Here is a 25,210-nt window from a genome sequence, read left to right on the forward strand (position 1 = left end):
TCTTCAGTTCTATAAAATACCGATCTTGGAGTGGATGTTATCTTCAGCTCTATAAAATATCGATCTTAGGATTGAGGTTATCTTCAGCTCTATAAAATACCGATCTCAAGATCAAAGTTATCTTCAGCTCTATAAAATACCGACCTTAGAATCGAGATTTTCTTGAAGCTCTATAAAATACTGACTTGAAGGTCGAGGTTATCTTTATCTCTATAAAATACTGATCTCAGGATCGAGGTTATCTTGAAGTTCTATAAAATATCGATCTTAGAGTCGAGGTTATCTTTAGCTCTGTAAAAACCGACCTTAGGATCAATGTTATCTTCAACTCTAACAAATATCGATCTTAGGATTGAGATTATCTTCAGCTCTATAAAATACCCATCTCAGGATCGAGGTTATCTTAAAGCTCTATAAAATATCGACCTTAAGGTCAAGATTATCTTCAGCTCTATAAAATACTGACATCAAGATTGAGATTATCTTGAAACTCTATAAAATACCAACCTTAGGATCGCGATTATCTTCAGTTCTATAAACTACGGACCTTAGGATCGAGATTATCTTTAGCTCTATAAAATACTGACCTTGGGATCGAGGTTATCTTGAAGCTCTATAAAAAATCGACCTCAGGGTTGAGATTATCTTGCAGCTCTATGAAATACCGATCTATAGATCAAGATTATCTTGAAGCTCTATAAAATATCAATCTTAGGATCGAGATTATCTTGAAGCTTTATAAAATATCGATCTCAGGATCGAGGTTATTTTGAAGTTCTATTAAAAATCAATCTCCAGATCGAGAATATCTTAAAGTTTTAATAAAAAATCCAATCTACTCAAGGCTAAATCAGATAAAGTCCTTTTACTTTGAAAAAGTCATGGAAATTTATCCAAAAGATAGAAATACGAGGCTCAAAAATTTTTTTCTTGAACTACTTCTTTCGTCCAAAGCAACTTTTTCGAATTCAAAAGTGAGAGGCAAGTATTATGGGGGTTATTCCACCTTAGCTAATATCCTCGGAACTTAGTTTTCGCATTGATAAGAATGCTGACTGTGGAGCTTATAAGAAAATCGACCTGAGCCAGAGGCTGAGCTCATCATAAAGCCGATCTGAACCAGAGGCTGAGCTCAAAGCCGACCTGAACTGGAGGTTTTCTATCATAAATCCAATCTGAACTGGAGGTTGAATGACCTAACTCATCTCAGCTTATATAAATACTAACCTGACTCATCTCAGCTTATATAAATAACAACCTGAAGCAAAGTATTCCATATATCCGAGACATCCGGAGTCTCATATGATATTTGATCTCACCTCGGTCTTTTACCGAAATCAACTATTACATTAACGGCTATAGTCATCTTGTGAAAGTCCACCATGATTTCTACAAGTAAGCCACAGCTGGCCATGATCTCACATACAACCATGCTACAACTCATCCTAAGCTGACACAAACAACTAAGTATGACCTCATTTTCAACTAATATATACAGTTATGCTCTAGGTCACTTACAGCTAGCCACCAACGACCTAACAAACTCCTTTAATGGCCTAACAAACTTCATAAAGACCTCATCAACTCCTCTATAAATAGAGAGCCAAGAGATCCTCCAAGTAAGTTCTGACTTCCAAGTTCCAAACTCATACTAGAGCTCAAAAATTAGAATAAGACTCTGTCGGTGGAAAACTTTACCAACGAGAACTCTAGTTCCCATCCAGTCCAAATTCTCTAGTTTCACACCAACCCTCCTACTCTCTATTCTACTTTTTTTTTACATCCTGTTTTCGAGGCTCAAACTGACTTAAGCATCGGAGAGTCAAAGATCGGAGGATCTCCATCAATTTTTGACTTGTTTTGCAGATTTTTTCAAAAAAAATTTGGATTTGATCGCTACGGCCATTCCAGCATGACTCCATCTAATCTTTCCGTCTGAGATTTTGAGCCTCACAGCAATAGATACATAATCCAAAATTTTGCCATGCTTTTTTGATTAATATATTGGTTATATAACTTATTATATTATAGTAATTTTGACAATATAATCTAATTTCTTCTTCTCCTACTTCTTTGAGATCCTAGTTATTAGAAATGCTCAATTAATAAGAAAGCAGACAGGTAGCCCAGACAAAACAAGTTGAGCACAATTTAGTGGGGGAAGGATAGGTGCCATGGTATATGGCCCTTTCCAAGCACACATTTTTGGGCACTAACATTATTTTTCCACTTTTTTATTTGTTTTTCTTGTAATTTTTGCATTGCACTCTATTGTAGTTTAAAATGAATGATGCTATATCACTTTGACCTGAAAAAGCTCGAGTTAGAGATGGCATTTTACCTAGTGGAGTAGCAACATTGCTGTTTTCCTAAGATGACCATGCACAACGAAGGCTCGATTCAAATACAATTACAAAGCGTCTGTAATCAACCTTTTACAATTCATAAGAATCTTTTTATTTTTCAGAGACAAAATAACAATTTGAAAATTGTTAGTGCCTAGAGTTCATAAAGATGCGCGGTTTGGTGGTTTTTTAATGCCGCTACTCCTTGAGACAAAATGTTCTATCACGGATCCTAGTTTTTTTTTTCCAAGAAATAATTCTGAACCTACCTAAATATCGTATTATAGTGGTTTATTTTTCCCAATGTTATATCTTTCTTAAAAGTGAAGTCTTTTTTGTCTAGAATATTTCTTTACAGCCAAACATTCTCTTGTGGCTGAACTTTTGCCATTCCAATTCAACTAGATGATAGAAGGGTAGAAATGTAAGAAGAGAGGACATGCTACGTAGGTCCCTTTTTCCTCTCTCTCTCTCTCTCTCTCTCTTTTTTTTTTTTTTTTTTTTTCAGTTTTGATACTTCAGAATTTATGTATTAAAAAACAAAAAAACTCAGGTTACTTTTGGCATCATTATCATTTTTTAAAAAAATGAAAAATAAGAATATGTTTCTATTTTTAAATTTTTAAATTTAAAAATTTAAACATCAATACCATACAATAGTTTGAGGTGAAACAAAAGGTAAATACACAATTCTATTCCTTATAGTTGTAATTATGTTGGTACTCATGGATATAATATCTGTTATTTACAGTATACGGAGTTCTACATGAAAAAGTATAAACTATTTTGGCTAAACTACAACTTTTATTAATAATTTGTTCTTTAATTCCTTCGAAAGACTTAAAAAATTGTGACATGAATGGATATTATTATTTAGGTTAAAATGTTTAATCAAACTGCTAACAAGTGGAGAAATGACTTCTGTTGGACCATTGTTTTTTATTCTTCTGCAATTTGACACATTTGGAGTTAATAACATTCTGTCACAAGTTTTTGATATATACCTAATAACATTCTAGTCCTATTTTCGTATCTCCATTACTTCCCTTGCGCCTATGTTTTCCTGCAAACGTCCAGGCAGAATTGGAACCATGGCATGGAAAGTGTAATTTCGTATGACAATTAGTGCTGCCTCAGCTTCATTGGAGAATAGATCTTTCTCAATTTTGCCTTTTGAAGTATTGCCATACCGTTAGGAGAAATATCAAATGAGTTATTCATGAGGGAATTGTGTTTGACTCATAATTTGGTTGGACATTTCTTGCCCGATTAGTAAGGAATTAAGGATCCATAAATAAGCTGAGTTTTTGAGCTTAAGAAATAAATGAGCCACATACGAGTGAAGGCTAGATTGCTTGTTCTTAGGTCATTATTTCTCGAATGATATATACGTATATGTGATTCAACAATTATATAAGCAGGAATAGTATTTAATTATTATTGTTAAATGTTGAGATCAATTGTACATAAATATTTATTAATAAAAAATAGATCAAATCCTATCAACTATATATAAAGATGCTAATATTTCTTTCGCATGAAAGCTTTCACTTTATGGTTAAAATATACGTAGAAAAGTTTTAGCTTGCCTAAAATACTCTTATAAGTAGTGCAGAAAGAGATGAGCTTAATGCCAATCCATAACTAGTGTAAGAAAACATGGGCTTAATGCTGATTCTTGATGCAAAGCGTATAATAACCAAAAATATATCTGTACCATGGCAAACTTTATTTTGATACACTGTTTATTTCTAGCCTTCCTTCTTAGAGTCCACCAATTTATTGCATCGGATACCTTTCCATAAGCTTCTCTAATTCAATAAACCATACATAGCTTTTTTCTATATTCTTTTATCAATTGTCTAGATATTTAAAAAAAAACATAATTGCTGATCTTTCAAGATAAATCCAAATTAGTTATTTGAAATGTTTGTTATTTTCTTGATCTTGTTCAATTATGTTTTTCCATAATTTCATAGAGTGATATAAGCCTAATTCTCTAATTATTAAAATACTTTTGTGCATGATCCCTATTTTTATATATAGGCACTATAATACTTCTTCAGTTATCTATATTTTCCTAGTTTTTAAGATTTTATTTAAATAAGTTAATTAAAAGCTAATTTAATCCAATATGTACCATGACTTTCCAAAACTCATTAAGTATTTCGTCTAACCTTAATGTCTTACTTTTTTGCATTTTTTTTTCAAAGTTATCTCTATTTCACTTTTATTAATTGTATGAATAGAACCTTGACTCCTCTCTAGGCTTATTTCTTCAATGAAGATTATTTTAGCAAAATCATCATTTAACTTTTTCTAAAATAATATCTTCATCTTTCTTTAACTTCCAAATCTTTCATTAATATCCTATTATTCTCACTTTAATTCATTTATCTTGATCAATATCTCTAGATTTTCTCTCTCAAGTTTTAGTTATTTTATACATTCATTTTATCTTAGTTCGAGCCAAATCTGTTATATAATAATATAATATATTACAAATTTGCCTTACTAGTATTTTTGCATAGTGTTCTTTATCTTATAAAATCATCATCATTATTTGTTTTATGCCATTGGTTAAAGAAAAGGCAAATTTTATTCTAAATGCCTCTTATAGCTTATTATTCCATTACTAAATTCCTGTACTTCTACATCTTTCCCTTTTGACTCTCCTAGGACATATTTAGTTATTCTCTTAACATAATTGATTATTGGGTCTTGTATTTTATTTAGTTCACTCCTTAAATTCCAATTTTTTTAGCAATTTATCCCTAAAAGATATAATATTTTCTCCTTTAAGTTCCACCATCTTATTTTTGGATATTTGTTCTTCTTGTGTTTGGTGTATGGATGTAAGACCATTAATCCATATTGTGGTTAAACTCTCTCTTGATATCACCTTACTACACTAACATGTTGATCTTTTTGTACGCTTAAGAGATCTACAGTTCCGCAATTGCAGATACAAAATATATGAAGTAATATTTGGTGATGCATATTTTATATTATATTTGCTTCTAATAGTAAACAAACTAATGTTATAGAATAGAGACTTCATAGGAATGCTAATTCCCCTACAAATGCTAATCGTTTATTTTCAATTTGTTAAACAAGCACACAATTTTGGTGTATGTGTAGCTTATCATACTTGCTATTGTGATGTACAATCTATAATGCAACATATCCATTGATGTGAGTTATACATTATCTTCTGTAGCACTAGATGGTGAACCAGGAACATATGGCATAAAACCACGTCCACCAAATACAGGTCTCATATATTTATCATCAAACTTTCTCCAAAATTGGTGAATGGTAGAGGTAGGATTCATCAGTAACATGCCTAGGCTACTTCTTGTGTTGTTGCCATCCTCATTTGCTCTTCTATTTTCTAGAAATAAGAGATGGATGTCGTCTAGGTTAGACACAGCATTATCCTCACTATTCGGTGATTTTGAGTTCTGTGACAGCAATGCTTGAATTATAGGCTTCGTTACCGTTCCAAAAACCTATTCATAATGCAACTTCAAATGAGCTAAAGCAAGATTACATAAAAACTAAAAGCATTCAACTCATCTGATGCATAAAGCATAAAACACACATTTTACCTAGTTTGAGTAACATTTGTGCATGTTTCCATGTGCATGATATTAATTTCAGAGAGCATAGATGATCACAATTTTTACAAGTGAGAGACGAGATAAGCAAGTGCTAAGCCATACCTTCACTTTTAAAACAAAAAGGATAAAGAACTACCAAAGGATATCTAATGTATTCATGATAACTTTGATAGGAAGGGAAGACATATAGTAATGGAGATAGAAGCTTGAGAAGAAATATGGAAAAGCATAAAATAATATCAGATGTCCTAATTTAAGCCAAAACTTAAATAATTGGGATAAAGCTTGATGGTCAAGCATTTCTGTTCGGCTTTATGAATCCTGATTTACCAACTATTCTTATGTCATGCAGCCTTAGATATTATTTCAGGCTTTTTTCCAGCCTTTTTATTCAACTTCTGTATATATACATTCCAAAATCTTTTCTCTTATTCTCACAGCCTTCAGGAAAGATTAAAAATGCTTCTCCTTCATGGAGCCCTGCAGTTGTTTTTGTACATCCTCATAACATCTTAATTGATTCCCTACTTTTTTTTTTTCTTATTTTGTACAACACCTACAAATCTTCTATTAATTTCCCACCTTACCTTTCTTAGTTTTATTGCACATCCATCTCAATATTTTCATTTCTTCTACAATTAAATTAGTTTCTTAGATCTTTTTGTGCCCAACATTTTGAATCATTTGACGATATAGAAGTAACTTTGAAACATGATACATATAAATCCTTTTTCACCAAGCATTTCTGTTTAACACTGCCTTTAATTTATTACAAGCTTTTCTATATCCTTTCTCACAAGTTCATCAATGTTATTTTAGGCTTTATTCTCTTTTTCTTCAATCATCAAAAATATTGAAGTACCCATCTTGCCCCTCCACCCCCGCCCCCCTCCCCCCGATCCGGCCTAAAATCTTTGCCCTACATTGCAATACCATCCCAATCAATTTTCCATTAGTTTGTCCTTAATTGCTGCAAATCCCTACAACACTTCTAACACATTCATTTCTGATTCCATCTTTCTACCCCACATCCTTTTCAACATTCATATTCTAGCATGTTCAACTTGTTTTCTTGGGTGTTCTTTACTGTCTAACATCCAAAATCATATAAAGACATCAAAGTAGCTTTGCAAGCTAAAGATTGTATAGAAGGAAATACAAAAATAAAGCACATAATAAGATTTACTTACTATATGAAAGACATTTTGGAACAATGGGAAATGCCTACAATCATAAATTGATTATTTTTTTTGAACAACTAATAGACAAAAGAGTAATAAAATAACTTGTTTATTACCTAATGACATTAATTCTTAAAATCATAAAAAGTATTTGAGAATAATTCTTCGAAAACTTATAAGGAGTAATACAGGGGCTTCATACAAATACCATTGTACTATACCAACCTGATCCATATTGATAAGCTACTAATATGTGTTCTGACACCGAGACAAAACCCTGTTGCATAGTTAGTATGATAAATTTCCTACTTGCTAACTAAGCTTTTATTGTCTCATGACAAGCAGATTTCTTATGAAAAGTTGCGTGACTTTAGATTGGGTTGTAAAATGTCAAATATCAACGGACCATGCCTTGCTCCACATATAAACTGCATAATCCACAGTTAAAAAAAGTATCATTGCTTAAGAGTAAAACCTAGATTTATTCCACATAGTTGCTTGCCAATATGTATCTTCAGCTTTTTAAGTGGCTCAATGGGTAATAAGAATCATGCTAGTCTTAATTTTTCCAGATGAAATATATTTTTGATTAATTAGCTTTAATACATTTCATCTTTCATGAGGTATTCAAAATTAAAAAAGCACCCAAAAGTGAGATACAAGTTGACTCTCTTGATAAAATTGGAAAAAAGGGGAAAAGTAAACCAAAATTTGGTGAATGACTATAGCGTGTAGGATCAGGTAACTCATCTTTAGTGATTTCCATATTTTTATTATGCATCTAATCTAGCTTCTCAATGATTTCTTAAAGTTTCTAACACTTCTCAATATGCCGGCATATTCATGCATTTTTTACTTAGGGAAAATAAATCGAGTCCTTCTCTCTCTCTCTTTTTTAAAAGTCTCTTACTTGCAATCCTATTGTAGATTATTATTATTATTTTCTTGTATTGACCTACTGACATCACATAATAAACTATTTTCTTGTCAAGATGCTTTCCAGCATCAAGTTATATAAACAAAAGGTGTGCAGAGACACTGATATATATAATCATTCTTGCCTCCCTTCTATAAATTATTTATTGTTTTATTACCTTTGGTTTCATGTATCAAACCTTCTTCCTCATCATCATGTAGGTCCCTTGCAAGGTTGTCACAAGCAGCAGCCTTGGCACCTTGATACACAGATGCTTGGACAACCCAAGCGCTTAGGCACCAAGAGCTTTCCAAACCTTCAATGATGCAGCCACCCAAGTGCCTAGCTTGGTGCAAGGTGGTCACTTGGCCACCTTTGTCTTGGGCAGATGCTTTGTTCATCAATTTACTAATATACAAACACGTTATGTTTCTAAGAAGCTTGAAATCACTAAATAGGAAAATATTAAGCAAAACGAAAGTGATTAGTCATTCATTATTGCATGATTATGTAGTTGATAACCTTACTACTTATCAATATGTTCTTTGATGTGCTTGCTATGAACCATATGACCATATTATGAAATCATAAAACTTTATTACTTTTATGACTTTTCATTTTTCCTCGGATATCCACTTGGTCACCTAGTATTGCCAAGATGATTTCATAACCTTGCTTGCCAAGGTTCTATTGGGAATTTTGTCCTAAAGCCAATCGTTTAACGATTGTGCTAATTATAAATGTATATGAATTGATTAATAATAAAAGTTATTTGACTTTTTTCATCACAAGGTTAAATCTTCTAACGAACTCCTATGTTGTGATGAAGTCTTTAGAATTACTTTGATCGATAAAGATGGATTTATCGCGTAGTCCTTAAACTGGTTCGCGACCAAACGATACGCTATTACTAGGACGATAGCGATATCCAGTGTAGGTCGTTATGTGCCATATACGTTGGTTGTCCTCGTAACCAAATGGTATAGAGATACTGGTATAGCATGCAGGTGAGATGTAGAAGTACATCGTCACTGAACGTGACCAACTGCGGAGCACTCTGCTGTCAAGAGTGGCTTGCGAAGGATATGGATATAAATGTCCCTCTGACCTAAGATCACCATAGTAACTTGCAAGCAATTCACTGTACTTTGGTGCCGGACAATCTGAATTTATAATTCAGTGACAGAAGATTTCTGGATGCAGTCAAGTACTTATCAAGTCGGTGTATGAGTCAAGATGGAATTGACCCCTCTAAATTAGCAGGAGATATGCATCAATGTATTTCAATTTAACAAAATCTAAGTCCGGATAATCCATGTGATGGATTTGAAAGACTGAAATACAATGTGGATAACTTATCTAGGATTGACAGTTAAATCCTAGATCTTCTTGAGCATTAGGATCAAAGAGATGAATTATACGATAATCATATGCCAGTAGGTTCTTGAATGTTGCTTCGCAATCATTCGACCTATTCGGACGTCGGGTCCCATTGCTAGATGGTTACATTAATTGGTTCAGAAATCTGTTCCTGTGCTATCGATTTAGGTTTGAACCTATGGAGTTACACTCAAAAGAAATTTCTGACTGATCATGAGGTTGATCAACGATTGAGAATCATTCAAGGGCTTAATTGTCAATTTGATTGATGGTTAACCTTATGCAAAAGTTGCAATAAATTTATTTACCAAGTGTTAGTGAATTAATGGAGGATTAATTAGTAATTAGATTGCTGATTAGCTCAATTTGATTGAGCAAAGAGGATTAAATAAAATTTATTGAATTAAATTCAATTAGGTTTGATCCGATTAAGTTATGAGATGACCTAATCGCTAAGGGAGAATTATCTTTGATTTGATCAGGACTTTGGTTCAATCAATTTCTAATTTGATTGGGATTTGATTAAGAAATTATGAAGCTAATTAGATTGGATTTCATTTATTTTATTTGGGCTAAACCAGATGTGATTTGGTTTGAATTCAAATAAGGAAATTAAGAGTGCATATTGCATTGGACTCTTCTCCCTTGTGCCTCTTACTTTGGATGCCATTTTTCATCACGCACAAAATTGTTTTGCGTGAAATTTCTTCACGCCAAAGAGCCTTCCCCCTCCCTATCTCACGTCCAAATATGGATAACATCTGATTTTATATGGAAGGTTCAAATGTGATTTGAATTGGATACCATATAGATAATGTTTGACATTATCTACAAAACCCTGCCACCCACTTATTTTGTTCCTTTCTTTTGTGCGACCAAAAAGAAAAATTCTTTACTGTAGGAAATTAGTTGGAGAACTAATTTACCATGAAAAATTATTAGTTGGGGTGTGCAACATTGTTTTGGCATTGGATTTTGTGAAAGAAAGGGCGATAACACATCAAGAGTCCATGATCTCTAGGACTCTTCACCCTAACCCCTTTCATGCCAAATAAAAGGGAGATTTTATTCTCCTTTGTGCATGTAAGAAAGAAAAGAGAGTGCTCTTCACGTTGGGAGGTTTTGGGTGTGAGTTCTTGGTGTGGGAAAATAAAGGAAGGTCCTTTTCTCCTTAAGTGTGCGCAAAACCTAGTCTTCTAAGGATTCTTCCTATGGGTTTGAAAAGAGAGAAAAAGAAAAAGAGAAGAGAGTTTCTTCTCCATATTTTTTCAGATCCTCATCTCCTTCAGAAGTCTATCTTCAACCTCTGGAAAGGTTCCAGAGATTGAAAAAAAGGATCTAGATTAGCCAAGAAGAAGGTTTTCGCACGAACTAGCATTTTCAAGAAGATCGATCAGATCGGAGCTTCGAGTGAACTTTTCGTAGAGGTCGGATACGTGTGCGGCTGCGAGCAACCAGCAAGGATCATCTTTACCACGTCTCTCAACAGTGATGATCGTCGATCCGCACTCAGATATCGAGTTCTGAACTCAAATTAGAAGTAGATCTGATCTACTGCTCATATCCATGCATGCAAATTTTATCATTTATTCTTTTCAGATTTTATATACAACATATCATGTTATAGATCTTAGAGTAGATTGATTTGATGATTAGATCATATGCATGTTAGGTTAATATGATTAATCTAGTTATCTTCTGCTGTGTTTTATTTCAAAAATGTTTAAAATACATGCATGAAATCGTCTACGTTTTCTAACAGTGGTATCAAAACCTATGTTCATTATGACATATTATATATGCATATTAGATCTGAAAATTAATTTAATTTAGATCTGATATGCGATATCTTATATCTAAATTTAATTAATGGTAGATCGTATAAACTGAAATAAAATTATCTTGCTGTAGGGTTTATCCCTTAGAGTGAACAGATTGTCCTAGTTTGTGCTGATCTTTGATAAAATTTGATTTTTTGTGTTGCATGTGATGTTTATGATCTGATTTAGATATGATCTAAGGTTGTGATCAGATCTGATGTATTTTAGATTAGATCTAAATTCAAGTATATATGATATGTGATTAGATTAGATGATCCGATTAGCAAGTATTTGGATTGGATTGATCGGTCATAGGAGCAAGAAGAGTTTAAAGGCCCTCTCTTCTCATTCGATGGGGTGCTCTTATGGCATGTAGGAGTGCCATATGATTAGATCTCATGAAAAAGAACACGAAAGGAAGAACTTATTTTTCTGCAAAATCCTAGATCTTGAAATCTTAAATTTGTTGTATGTCATACAAAGTTGTATGAAAAAGTAAAATATCTAATCTATATGATTAAAATTATTTTAATTATGAGAAAATAAAATTTCGAATCATAAAAAAATTTAAATATGATCTAAAAAGGTGTTTATGATTGATTTTATTTTAGCATTATGCAAGATTTTTCAGATCTGAAACTTTTGAAACGTGCTCGCACAATTACTGAGCCAACTCAGTTTTGATCTGAGTTGACCCAGTCTCCTTATGTAGGCGGCTCAATATTGATTGAGTCAATCCAGTTTCAAAACAGAAAATCTTTGCATAAAATTTATTATAAATTATTTATAAAATGAAAAGTTGAAATTATTCAAAATTTAACCTAAACCCATGTTGATGCTAAAACTTAATTGAGAATTAAGTGTAGAATCGATTAGATCTAAAATTATGATTTAAGATCTAATGACATTGCATAAAACATGAGGGTATGGATTAGCTCAAATCAAGTCCTCTTAATTAGATTAGATCTAAGGTTAGAATCAAAGAGTTAATGGACTAAATAGAGAAATTGATTAAATCTAATCAAATATTGAATTAAATTAAATAAGGATTTCTCTAAAATCAATACTATAGTTGTAGATGATCAAATCCATGTCTTTAATTAAGACCAAATGGACCTTGATTGTGGCTCAGTGGTTGAACCCGAATCATTAGGCTGGTCAAATTGAAACTAATTAACCAATTAGTGTCTAAGGTAAGTTTAGTATTTCAATTGGTGGTTTTTAATTGGGAGCGGCTTATCTGACCATTTCGATAGTGTCAAGACAAGCTCAGTAGACCCTCCCACCGATCTCACTTATCTGACCGATTTGGTGAATTATGTTTTGATTAGATCGTTAAGTGATTTGAGTTAATCCATGCCATTAAGGTTGATTAGTGCGACTGATCTAGGTGCCATTTCAATCAGCATGATCCTAATCTGATTCGATGACTTGATGAAGTCAGTGGGAGGATTGTGATCTACTGGTTAATCTATTCTCTTTTCTCTTAATTCATAAATTAAATCTTTTAAATTATTATGTCCATAAAATGAGCTGGTTATGGTGCTAACTAGATCATAGCCTCCCATTAAGGTGAATGGTAATGATCCATTATTTCTGATTGACATTGCAGATGCTATCCATCTGGTATTTCTCTGAATGATGAAATTATCATTCATCATATGATGACTCTGCTGTACTATCTGATAAATGGTTGGATTGGCTGAGCCATACTCGGACCTGATTATTTATTAGTTAGAATCACTGAGTAGGTTCATGTTAATGGTTTGACCTAACTGAGGCTTTCAGTAGAGGCCCATTGCCTACTGAAATAAAATCTGAGACGAAATTAATTACTAAAAATTATTTGAAGAAACAATTGGTTGAGGACCTATCCATAGATGTATATGGGTTGATCGAACTATACTCGGGCCTGTATGCAGTTTGTGTGGATTCTAATATCCGCTAAGGAATTAAGATAATTTCTCGAATTGAAGGTAGAGGCTACAAATTTATATAAAATAGTGGAAGAACCTTTAGACTAAAGTCCAAATCTTTAGACTTAATCAATTCATAAACATAGAGGTCTTGTATTTTTCTTTCAGTTATGGCTAGATGTCTGTTGCTCCATTTACTGTTTGACAGTGAGTTATTTAATAGGACCCAACTTCGATAGATGGTATCGGAAGTTGCAAATAGTTTTAGAGCATGAATGGATCCTATATACGATTATAGATCCAACACCTGATGTTTCTGCATCTAACACACATGATATGATCAAAAGCACTTATCAGAGTGGCCAAATGATCATATTACCGTGTGGTATTTTTGAGAATAGCGAAGAACACGAATTTAATTATAAATTCGATGATGCTCAGTGAAAGAAAATTCTTCAAATATTAAAAGAGTTCTCTTTCACCTCTGAAGATGTGTCTTCAGTGGGGCAATAATTCTTTAAGAAAAAAAAAAAGAAGGTACAAAAGAGTCGTGCTTAGACTGAAGAGTCCGAACTGATAAAAGAGTCTAAGGTTAACCTAATCTGGCAGAGTCCCTTGATCCGAACAGGCCAAGAAAGAGAAATCAGCAAAAGATTGCAGGACAAAGTACTTATATGATAACACATTGTGATTTCTCTAATTGTAAAACTACTACCTGGGTATTGGATATCGAAAGTCCATACAAATCATTGCAATGACTTCAGATTAGTAGAAAGATTAGAAACAGCAAAAGATTTCTGAATGTTAGAGCGAAAAGTCATATTTTAGTTCTGGCTTTAGGAATTCTCAAGCAAGTTTTCGATTCTAATAATGTCATTTTCAATGATTGTCACCATTGTCCATTTTGACGAATGTAATTTCCATAGGCCTTCTGGTTAAGAATAGATTTACATTGTCAACATATATGATTTTTGTGATATCATTATAGATGATGTCAAAATCATGTGTGGACAACTAAAAAAATGATATTTACGAATAGTCACAACCTGTTAGTGTACTGTACACAACAAATAAACTCTTTAGAGTAAATAATGTCACAAATGCCTACCTTTGATATTTTGGGCTCGGTCATATAAACAAGAATAGGATCAACAGGAGATAATTCTCGAAGTCAATGATTGTAAATCATTATCAACCTGTCAATCCTATCTCCTTAGTAAGATGACCAAGTCATCTTTTGCTGAAAAGGTGAACGAGCCAATGATGTTCTGAGTCTGATACATACTGATGTATTAAATTTACGAACATGTTTGTCATAAATTTAGATTATTTGAAATATTCAAATAATTACTTAATAAGGTAGACAAATAAATAGGAAGAGCATTGAAATTCTTCGGTCAGACCGAGAAGAATATTTTTTTATGAGTTTTTGACACATCTAGAAGAGAATAAGATTCTCTCTTATTGGAATCGACTTTGTTAGACATAGTTCGATCCATGATGGGATTTACAAGTCTGCTAATCTCTTTTTAAGGTTATGCTCTTGAGACTACTTGTCATGTTTTCAACTGAATTCCAAACTAATCAGTCACAAGGACTCCATATGAGATATGGACTAGGCATAAGCCGATACTCTCTTACCTTAGGGTTTGGGAGTGTTTGTTTTATGTCAAGCATTTGCAAATTGATTAGCTTGGATCCAGATCCTATATGTATTATTTTGTAGGGTAACCCCAAAGAATCTTGGAGATATTACTTATATCTTGCTAAAAAATAAAAGTTGTTCAACATTCTTTTTAGAAAAGGAGTATCTTGGTGAAGAAATTGATGCTTTTAATGTAGAACTTATGAAGCTCGACAGGTAGAAGAATCGACACAATCCAGTGAACCCATAGAACCGGATTGGATTAGATCAAAATCGAAATCCGTTGTAGAAGCACCATTAAGGAGATTCGGTAGAGTACCACGTCCATCGGATAGATACTTCAGTTTCTAGTTTCAGGATGTGATTCTGTTGAACTCGATGAGAACAACAAGGATCTGATCACCTACATGAATGTCATGCAAAGGTCCGACTCCGATTAGTGGCTTAGAGCCATAAAGTCCGAAATGAAGTCTATAATGGTTAATGGTGTATAGATACTCGTTGATCCACTCAAAGGGGTAAAGTCCATAGGGTGTAAGTGGATCTTCAATAAGATCAGAAGACGCAGACGAGAAGGTGGAGATCGATAATGCCCGTCTGGTTGCTTAAGGATATTGTCAACATGATGGTATTGACCACAATGAGACATTTTCTCCTGTGACAATGTTATAATATTTCAAAGTTGGAACATGCATTTTGATAAGTGATCAAAACGCATGATTTCGTTGAAAACAAAGAAGAACCCTACAAATACAAATGGATTAATAGTTCTGTGACTATATTTCTTATTTTGTATGTGAATAAAATTCTCTTAATCAGGAATGATATTCTTTACATTACAGAAAATAAAGGTTTCACTGTTATCATTGTTCTCCACAAAAGACTTGGGAAAGGCATCCCGCATCCTAAGGATGAAGATCTATAAAGATTGATCTAAGAGGCTGCTTAGGTTATCCCAATCCACATACATAGAGTGTTTAAGAGTAGAATTTATTCTATCATATACACCATGTACAAGATCGAATATGGTATACTCACTAGGATAATGAGTAGATACCTGCAAGATCCAGATAAAAATTACTGAAAAGTCATCCTTAAGTATTTGAGAAATATTGAGGACTGATGACTCAGTTATTGAGAATCTGACTTAAAACTTGTAGAGTGACTCTAGTTTTTAGTTGGATATAACAATAGTAAGAACGTGTCGGAATGCATCTTTACCCTGAATAATGGAGCAATCCGCTGAAAAAGTTCCAAGCAAAAAAATATAGCCAATTCAATTTGCGAGGCAGATGCATTATAGCATCCGATGCTTGCAAGAAAGCAATGTGATTGTACAGGTTCACTGGCAAGCTAGGAGTGGCACTCTCTGATGATGGTTCTACTGTATTGTACAGCACCAGAGCCATAGCTCATGCTAAGGAGCCAAAGTCCCATTAGCTTATCAAGCATTTTGCATCATTTTTGTCTTATTCAAAAATCATGGATCCAGGTGACGTCGAACTTTAGAAGATCGACAGAAAGGAGAACCTGACCAACTCATTTACTAAAGTCTTGGTATTTAGGAGTTCTGAGATGATAAATCGAAGATGGGTATATGATACTATACTGATTGGCTTTAGTCCAAGTAAGAGTTGTTAGGAATTGTGTCTTGAAACCAATCGTTTGACGATTATGCTAATTATAAATGTATATGAATTGATCAATAATAAAAGTTGTTTGATCTTTTTCATCACAAAGTTACATTTTCTAACGAACTCCTATATTGTAATGAAGTCTTTAGGATTACCTTGATCGATAAAGAAGGATTTATCGTGTAGTCCTTAAACTGGTTTACAACCAAACGATACATTATTACTATGATGATAGTGATATCAAGTGTAGGTTGTTGTGTGCTATATACGTCAGTTATCCTCATAACCAAATGGTGTGGAGACACTGGTATGACATACAAGTGAGATGTACGAGTATATCATCACTGAATATGACCAACTACAGAGCACTCTGCTGTCAAGGGTAGCTCGTGAAAGATATGGGTATAAATATCCCTCCGATCTGACATCACCACAGTGACTTGCAAGCAACTCATTGTACTTTGGTGCCAAACAATCTGAATTTATAATTCAATGATGAAAAATTTCTGGGTGCAATCAAGTACTTGTCAAGTCGGTGTGTGAGTCAAGATGGAACTGATCCCTCTGAATTAGTAGGAGATATGCATCAATGTATTTCAATTTAACAAAACCTAAGTCTGGATAATCCATGTGATGGATTTGAAAGATTGAAATACAATGTGGATGACTTCTCTAGGATTGACAGTTAAATCCTAGATCTCTTTGAGCATTAGGATCAAAAGGATGAATTATACGGTAACCATACGCCAGTAGGTTCTTGAATGTTGCTTCGCCATCATTCGACCTATCCGGACGTCGGGTCTCATTGCTAGATGGTTATATCGATTAGTTCAGAAATCTATTCCTATGCTACTGGCTTAGATTCGAACCTATGGGGTCACACTCAAAAAAAATTTCTAACTGATCATGAGGCTGATCAACGATTGAGAATCGTTCAAGGACTTAATCGTCAATTCGATTAATGGTTAACCTTATGCAAAAATTACAATAAATTTATTCACCAAATGTTAGTGAACTAATAGAGGATTAATTAATAATTGGATTGCTGATTAGCTCAATTTGATTGAGGAAAAAGGATTAAATGAAATCTAATTGAATTAGATTCAATTAGATTTGATCCGATTAGGTTATGAGATGACCTAATCGCTAAGGGAGACTTATCCCTGATTTGATCAGGACTTCGGTTTAATCAATTCCTAATTTGATTAAAATTTGATTAAAAAATTATAAACCTAATTAAATTGAATTTCATCTATTTTATTTGGGCTAAACCAGATGTGATTTGGTTTGGATTCAAATAAGAAAATTAAGAGTCCATATTGTATTGGACTCTTCTCCCTTGCGCCTCCTACTTTGGATGCCATTCTTCATCACGCACAAAATTGTTTTGCATGGATTTCATCACGCCAAAGAGCCTTCCGCCCTTCCTATCTCACATCCAAATATGGATAACATCTAGTTTTATATGGAAGGTTTAAATGTGATTTGAATTGGATACTATATAGATAATGTTTGACATTATCTACAAAACCCTGCCGCCCATTTATTTTATTCCTTTCTCTTGTGCGACCAAAAAGAAAAATTCTTTACCATGGGAAATCAGTTGGAGAACTGATTTACCATGACAAATTATTAGTTGGGGCGTGCAACATTGTTTTGGCATTAGATTTTGTGAAAGAATGGGCGACAACACATTAAGAGTCCATGATCTCTAGGACTCTTCACCCTAACCCCTTTCACGCCAAATAAAAGGGAGATTTTATTCTCCTTTGTGCGTGTAAGAAAGAAGAGAGAGTGCTCTTCATGTTGGGAGGTTTTGGGTGTGAGTTCTTGGCATGAAAAAATAAAGGTCCTTTTCTCCTTGGGTGTGCTCAAAACCTAGTCTTCTAGGGTTTCTTCCTATGGGTTTGGAAAGAGAGAAAAAGAAAAAGAGAAGAGTCTCTTCTCCATATTTTTTCAGATCCTCATCTCCTTCAAAAGTCCATCTTCAACCTTTGAAAAGATTCCAGAGATTTGAAGAAAGAATCTAAATCAGTCAAGAAGAAGGTCTTTGCGTGAACTAGCATTCCCAAGAAGACCGATCAGATCGGGACTTCGAGTGGACTTTCCATAGAGGCCAGACGTGTGTGCGGCTGCGAGCAACCAGTAAGGATCATCTTTACCACGTCTCTCAGCAGCGGCGATCGTCGATCCGTGCTCAGGTATCGAGTTCTGAACTCAGATTAGAAGTAGATCTGATCTACTGCTTACATCCATGCATGCAAATTTTATCCTCTGCTCTTTTTAGATTTTATATGCAATGTATCATGCCTTAAGATCCTAGAGTAGGTTGATTTGATAATTAGATCATATGTATGTTAGATTAATATGATTAATCTAGTTGTTTTCTGCTGTATTTTATTTCAAAAATTTTTGAAATACATGCATGAAATCGCCTACGTTTTTCAATAGGTTCTTGCCAACATTTAGTAGCAGAAGACTTCTATCTAGGGTAATCTACCTACTTCAGAAATTCCTCAGAAACTTGTAACTCGCACCCATTGCATAATTGTTTCCTTGCTTCAAATGTTTTTAAGATATTTGCTAGCTTGCACCCGAAAAATCACTAGCTCTTGATCCTACTCCTTAACTAAATGCCAATAAGTAACATAAAGGAAAGATATTGTGGAGATCTTAAATGTGCTGTTACTTTCTTAGACCTTCACAAGCACTACTTTCCGCTTGCGCAAATGCTGTTCATATGGTGCAATTATAGATTGGTTCAGGGAAAAAAGTGAGATACTCGAGGTCACTTTCTCAATAAAATGAAATAAAAAGTAAAAATCCATATGGGGAATGCACAATTTGTAGGATTACTATGTAAATATTTTTTTAATTTTTTCCCACCTTTTTCCTGTATATCTAATCTTGCAACCTGGTCATTTCCTGTGGTTATTAATCTCCTGTTTTCCACATGTTACCCATGTTTTATCTTTACTTGGGATCCAAATTGAATCCCTTTGTTGGAAAGGTTTTGGTAAATTATTTAATTGTATTATTAATTTTGTTTCACTTGTTGAGCTACTTTCTCATCGTCTTTGGTCCTTCTGCTTGTGAAGGTGCTAGCCAACATGATGGCATGCTTATTCATTCAAAACATTAACTTACATGAAGCATAATTGATAAATTTGAAAATACAAAAAAGGTCTTTTAAAATTTTTAATATTACTAATGACAATGATAATGCATATAAGCAGATATAAGAGAAGATTTTTTTTTTTAATAAGTTAACTGACATACCACAGTACTGAAGAGTACCACAATGATTGAATTAGTGACAAAAAATGCACCCTGTTTCGATGATGACCCTGTTGCAAACTGCAAGCATAAAGGACAGTGTAAGATGATACACCAGAAATTATCAATGAACTTTACAATCGTAATTGCACCACCTACCTGGTTATATGATAAAGCAATAGTAACTGCACCTCTCATTAGGCCAGCCCACCAAATTACAAACTGAACTAATAGTCAGCATTAGAAGGGCAAGCATGTAAAAAATGCCTTACTTTTTTAACTGTAAGCATGTCAACAGTGTCCTATGCCCAGAAACGTATTATATATAATTACATGTATGCACACCTGTTTTCGAAGATCAATCTTTGCATCAGGTTCATTTCTAAAACAATTTGCAACATTTGCGAGAGGAAAGACAAACACTGCTCTTCCAGCCATTACGAGAAACAAGATTGTCCCACTAGTTGCAACCGTTGTTCCTAAACTAAATCAAAGAATATGAAGGAAGTGAGAAATATTTGTTAAGGTTTGAATATGAACAAAAATTGCTTTCATGCAACAAAGAATCTGAAGTGTTCTGAAATAGGATAGTAGCAGATAAATATCCCACATTAAGTGTTTAAAAGCTCCCGCAAAGAGAAAATGCAGAACTGAGATGAAAAAACAGCTGGAGAACATATGAAAAGAATAGAAATCGTAGAAGAAGTCAAAACCAAAATTACAAATTAATATATGAAAAGCTGGAAGTATTTTGCTTCCTGCAATAACAATGGGCTACTTATTTATATTAAATCAAAGCACAATGAAAAAGCAAGAAAACATTGCTAATTGGACACTTCAATCTAAAATAGATCAGATATGAATTCTAAGACCAACAAGCTACTCATACAAGCAAACTTGCGCTTCCTACTGATCTACAGCTTGCGGCCAGAGTATACTTTTACTAAATCTGAAGGCATCTAAAGAAAATCTTCCTCTAGAATCTAGAAATGGTCTGAACATAATTAACACATTTGACTTAGATGCTCACAATGACAGATGAAATATTATGGGGCCATATACGTTGAGTATATATATTCTGTCCTGCTGGAATTATGCAGGCCAGAGGCATATCAATTTTAGAGATGTATCCTGCACCAGGTTTAGGCTTCACATTGATCTGACAAGCCAACTGCTAGTACAAATATGCCGAAAATATCCCCCATCAGCCCCATGACAGAACAATTTTGAAGAATTGAGGGAGTAATCCTGAGGCAACTTTCTAGCATCAGACATTACCTAACAGGTCAATTTGACATCTGCATCAGTATTAAATCAGCATTAATATGGTATAATTTTGGCTTAATTTTAGTCAGAGCTAAAAATAGGATTTAACAAGAAATTTCTGCCATCAGATATAATTCTACAGTGATAATCCACCTTTGGATGCTTCGAATAGTGCGTAACTATCAATTAGCTTGAATCCGCTTACTTTTAGGCTTTCTTTCCTTGTAGTTTAGAGTCCTAGGTTGTGCACAAGTCAAATAAAGTTTTATGGATTTAGGTACCATATAAACACCTACAAATGTCCATGTGTTAAGAATTCTCAACAATATAGGTTTTTGAATTCTTTCTTAGTTCATGTATGTGGTGAGAGGCTGTGTCAGAACCTTTGATGTGAGTCCCCAGTTTGGGAGGAGATATCGGTGCAAGGCCTGGATTCTTCAACCAAGATCTTAGAGAAATCAAAGGCACAAAGCCAATTGCTTATCATGTAGAGAAGGTGTGAGGCCAACTAATTTCCTTTACCCATCTATCAGTAAAAGTATCTAACCTTCTTGCTTTATTGTTTTTGCTTCCATAATGCTTAATGTATTATCTCACTTGACTTGATAAGTTAATTTTCACAATACCCTGTTTGGTGTTCATGTTGTCAGTAAAGGACTCATCATCATTTTCATGAAGTTGGAGTATCACCATGTCTTTTGTCAGTTTGTTAGGCCAGTAACAAATATGCTGCAATGAATGCTATCAAGCACTTATTTGCAGTGCATGGACTGTTAAGAACAGGGTTCGCCGTACCGGGCCGAATACGGGGTGTACCGAACCGGACTGACGGCCAGCCGATCTGGTTCGGGGGTTTTTTTCCTGAAAACCCCTCCGAACAGCACCGAACCGCCCGGTTTGATATGGTTCGGGTCCATACCGCCCAAAATCGGACGGTATGGACCGGTACGGTCCGGTTCGACGTGAACCGAACCGTACCGACAGCCTCACATGGGAAAAGTGGGGGGGAGTGGGGCCTGGGCTATCTTTTAGTGGCAATCCAGGTGATTAGGTTCTTTGAGAAGCTTAAGAGCTCTCAGAGAACTCCCAAGGCTTTCAACGAAGCCGTCGAGACGCCAAAAAATAAGAAAAAAAAATTCCATCAAATTGCAGCACTAGTTCGAAGAAACGCTGATTTTTGGCCAGAAATAAGGTAATGCGTTATTCTTTTAGTAAATATTTTATTTTTTTTTTATTTTTGTTGTTAAAAATAGGATAAGAACAAGGAAGTATGAAAATAAGAGGAAATCATGCCAAAATTTTGTGATTTTGGTATGATTTAATTATATGTGATAGATCTTTAAAAAATCTACATGATGACACTAAAATTATTAATTTTTATTAATTATATATTTTTTAAATATTTATATATATTTATTTATAAAAAAATTATTAAAAAAATAAATTTAAAAAAATAAAAAATTAGAGTTTTAGAATCATGTTTAGAATGACACAAGCTACTTAAATCTAAACTCAATTTTTTTTGAAATATTTAAAATTAAAAAATATTTTTATAATTATTTAAATAATAAAAAAATATTATAAAATAAAAAATATAAAAATAGTGTTATATTTTAGTTAATTCAAAAAATATTATTTGAAGCATATAACATATTTATTTTAAATTTATAAGTTTTAAAATTATTATTGAAATTATTTTAAATTTATATATAATTTTTTTTATTATCATTAAATTATCGTGTTTTGTTATACTTGCAGATATTTATAAAAAAAATTAGAGTATGACGTTCATTGATTTTAATTAATTATATATTTTTTAATATATATTTATTTATACAAAAATTATTAAAAAATAAATAAAAATAAAAAATCAAAGTTTTTTTTTAAAATTGAGAATAATGTTTAGAATGATTCAAGCAATTGAAATATTTGAATCTAACTAGAGATTTTTTTAAAATTTTTGGAATTAAAAATATTTTTGTAAATATTTAAATAGTAAAAAATATTATCAAATAAAAAAATGTAAAATTAGTGTTATATTACAGTTAATTCAAAAATATTATTTGAAGCACATAATATATTTTTTGAGGTTGTATTTATGAATTAATAACTTGAACACCCACAAAAAAAAAACAAAACAAAAAAATATACCGGTACCGAACCGGTATGCCGAAGCATACCGTGTGTCGGTACGGTATGGTACCGATACCGTATGGTACCGGTTCGCCACCGGTACGATGTTCGGTACCGGTACAGCGGTCCTTAGTTAAGAAGTACATCATTGGACTACAATGCTAATTACTTTCCAATAATCGAGAAAGTGCTCTGCCAAAAAGTCCATAACATTTTAGTTTCAAGTGAGTATCCTCAACAATCAAGTAAACCTAATTCTTATCGCATTTGAAATGGAGAAAAAGACGAACAATCAAGGTCTTAAGTTAATAATATACCCAATAGTTAATGTAAACTTTCCTAGGAAATTCTAGAGCGAGTGAGGGTAGAGAATAATAGAGTTCTAACTTACCTCTTATAAATTGCATGACATGTGGGTAAATTTTTAGGGACATCAAGGAATACCATACCATCTTTGACAAGATGCCACAAGGTATGTGCTCTATACTAAACAAATCAAGTGGTTTCTCTGATCGATAACACAATTCTATACATTTGCAACTAAATGAAATACCAAAAATGTGATTTGATTCCATAATTATGCAAATATTTAGAACTTTATATGCAAAAACCCAATGTTGGTTGTACCAGTACTAGGACCATACTGATTGCCTAGCACTATGGTACGGTATGATATTGATATTATGCTATTTTGGCCCGTTTTGAGCTTCTTTTTTTTTTTCAAATTTTGAACTGAAGTTGGAATATGGCTTTCCACTTCCATTCAAAATTTGAAAATGAAAAGAAAAAGAGAGGGGAGACTAGTTGGAATGAAGACACCATTGTCAAGGAGACAACATGGGGAGGAGGAAGAGGGAGAGGGAGGGAGGGAGGAATGGGGAGGAGAGAGAAACCCTAACCTGACGTCGAGAGAGAGGGAGGGAGGAGAGGGAGGGATGAGCTTACCGGATCCAAGCCGCTGGGGGGATCGAGTCATGAGGGGGAGATGCGGAATCAGTTGTGAGGGTGGAGGGGGTCAGTCGTGAGAAGGTTACAAATCATTTGAATAGCCAAGGAGAGGGTGGGGGACGTTGAATGGTTGGTTTGATAACTAAACTATTTGAACAGTCGGACCCATGCCGATCCCTAACTACTTTGGTTCAGTATGCCCTGAACTGATTGGTTTGGCATGGTTTGGCAGGCCTTGCAAAGATCACCGCAGGCATGTGTTCAGTATGATATTTGGTCACATATTGGGAAGATCTTGGATAAGGTCCTGGGTTGTTATAATGGTATCAAAGCAAACATAGCCACGATCCAATATATGTTAGAGAACATTACACCACGATCTCTTTTAGTGTTGGCAATAGCCCAATCATAGTATTTGTGATTATGTTCGATAGGAATTGGATACTTAGTTTGGAGTGGATGCTAGAACTTAAATGGAGTATGTGAGTAGCAGTGTGAGCATGTGTTTAGTCCCATATTAATTATGCCCTAAGTAGATCCTAGATATTTTATAGGACCAATGAATTGAAATAATACCTTCTCACTAGCTTTTTATTGTTAAGATTCTAGGTCATTATAAATGGTGTCAAAGCTAATCCGGGCCATGGCCTATGTGTGATTGGGGTCATCGCAGCACTAACCCTCTTAAGACTGATTGCAAGTTGGTCATAGTGTTTGAGACTTTTCGTGATCAGGTTGGATCCTCAGCATGATAAGGATACCAAGGCTCACATGGTGAAGTATTTGAGGACCTGAGCAAGCATCTATTTAATGCACATTGGTTGTGCATTAGAAATATCTTGTATACATATAAAAGGCCAAAGAATCCTAATAAAACTTCTAGCTAGTCATTTAGGGTGAGGTCCTGTGTCATTACAAATGGTATTAAACCAGTCCCTGCCCACAACCCATGTGGCCTAGAAGGCATGGTAGCATGGGTCCTTTTAGGATTAACCATAGGCTAATGATGGTGTCTGTGATTGGATTTCAAACCTTAGCATAGAGAGAATGCCCAAGTTTAATTGGTCAAATATATGAGGACCCATGCAGGCATGTATGTAGTCTCACTTAGTTGTACACTGAAAAGG

The 25,210-nt window shown here is 33.9% G+C and overlaps 1 protein-coding gene across 5 annotated transcripts in view; it reads right to left on the reverse strand.

The window, feature by feature from the left end:
* Nucleotides 1-5,510: 5,510 nt before the first annotated feature.
* Nucleotides 5,511-25,210, reverse strand: part of LOC105057796 (sodium/hydrogen exchanger 1) — a 44,113-nt gene continuing 24,413 nt past the window's right edge. For 2 of the 5 annotated variants that reach the window (XM_073248474.1, XM_010940495.4), the window contains 4 exons: nt 20,082-20,220; nt 19,896-19,958; nt 19,740-19,817; nt 5,511-5,857 (listed from right to left, as the gene is read on the reverse strand). In XM_073248474.1, the coding sequence (XP_073104575.1) occupies nt 5,546-5,857; nt 19,740-19,817; nt 19,896-19,958; nt 20,082-20,220 (592 nt within the window). In that variant the 3' untranslated portion in view covers nt 5,511-5,545. Of the gene's footprint in view, nt 5,858-8,243; nt 8,474-19,737; nt 19,818-19,895; nt 19,964-20,081; nt 20,221-25,210 lie in introns of those variants that run through there. The other 3 variants (XR_003802575.2, XM_073248473.1, XR_012136746.1) reach the window with 3 other exon arrangements.

This window comes from Elaeis guineensis, chromosome 14 (genome assembly GCF_000442705.2).
Source record: "Elaeis guineensis isolate ETL-2024a chromosome 14, EG11, whole genome shotgun sequence".
Lineage (NCBI taxonomy): Eukaryota > Viridiplantae > Streptophyta > Magnoliopsida > Arecales > Arecaceae > Elaeis > Elaeis guineensis.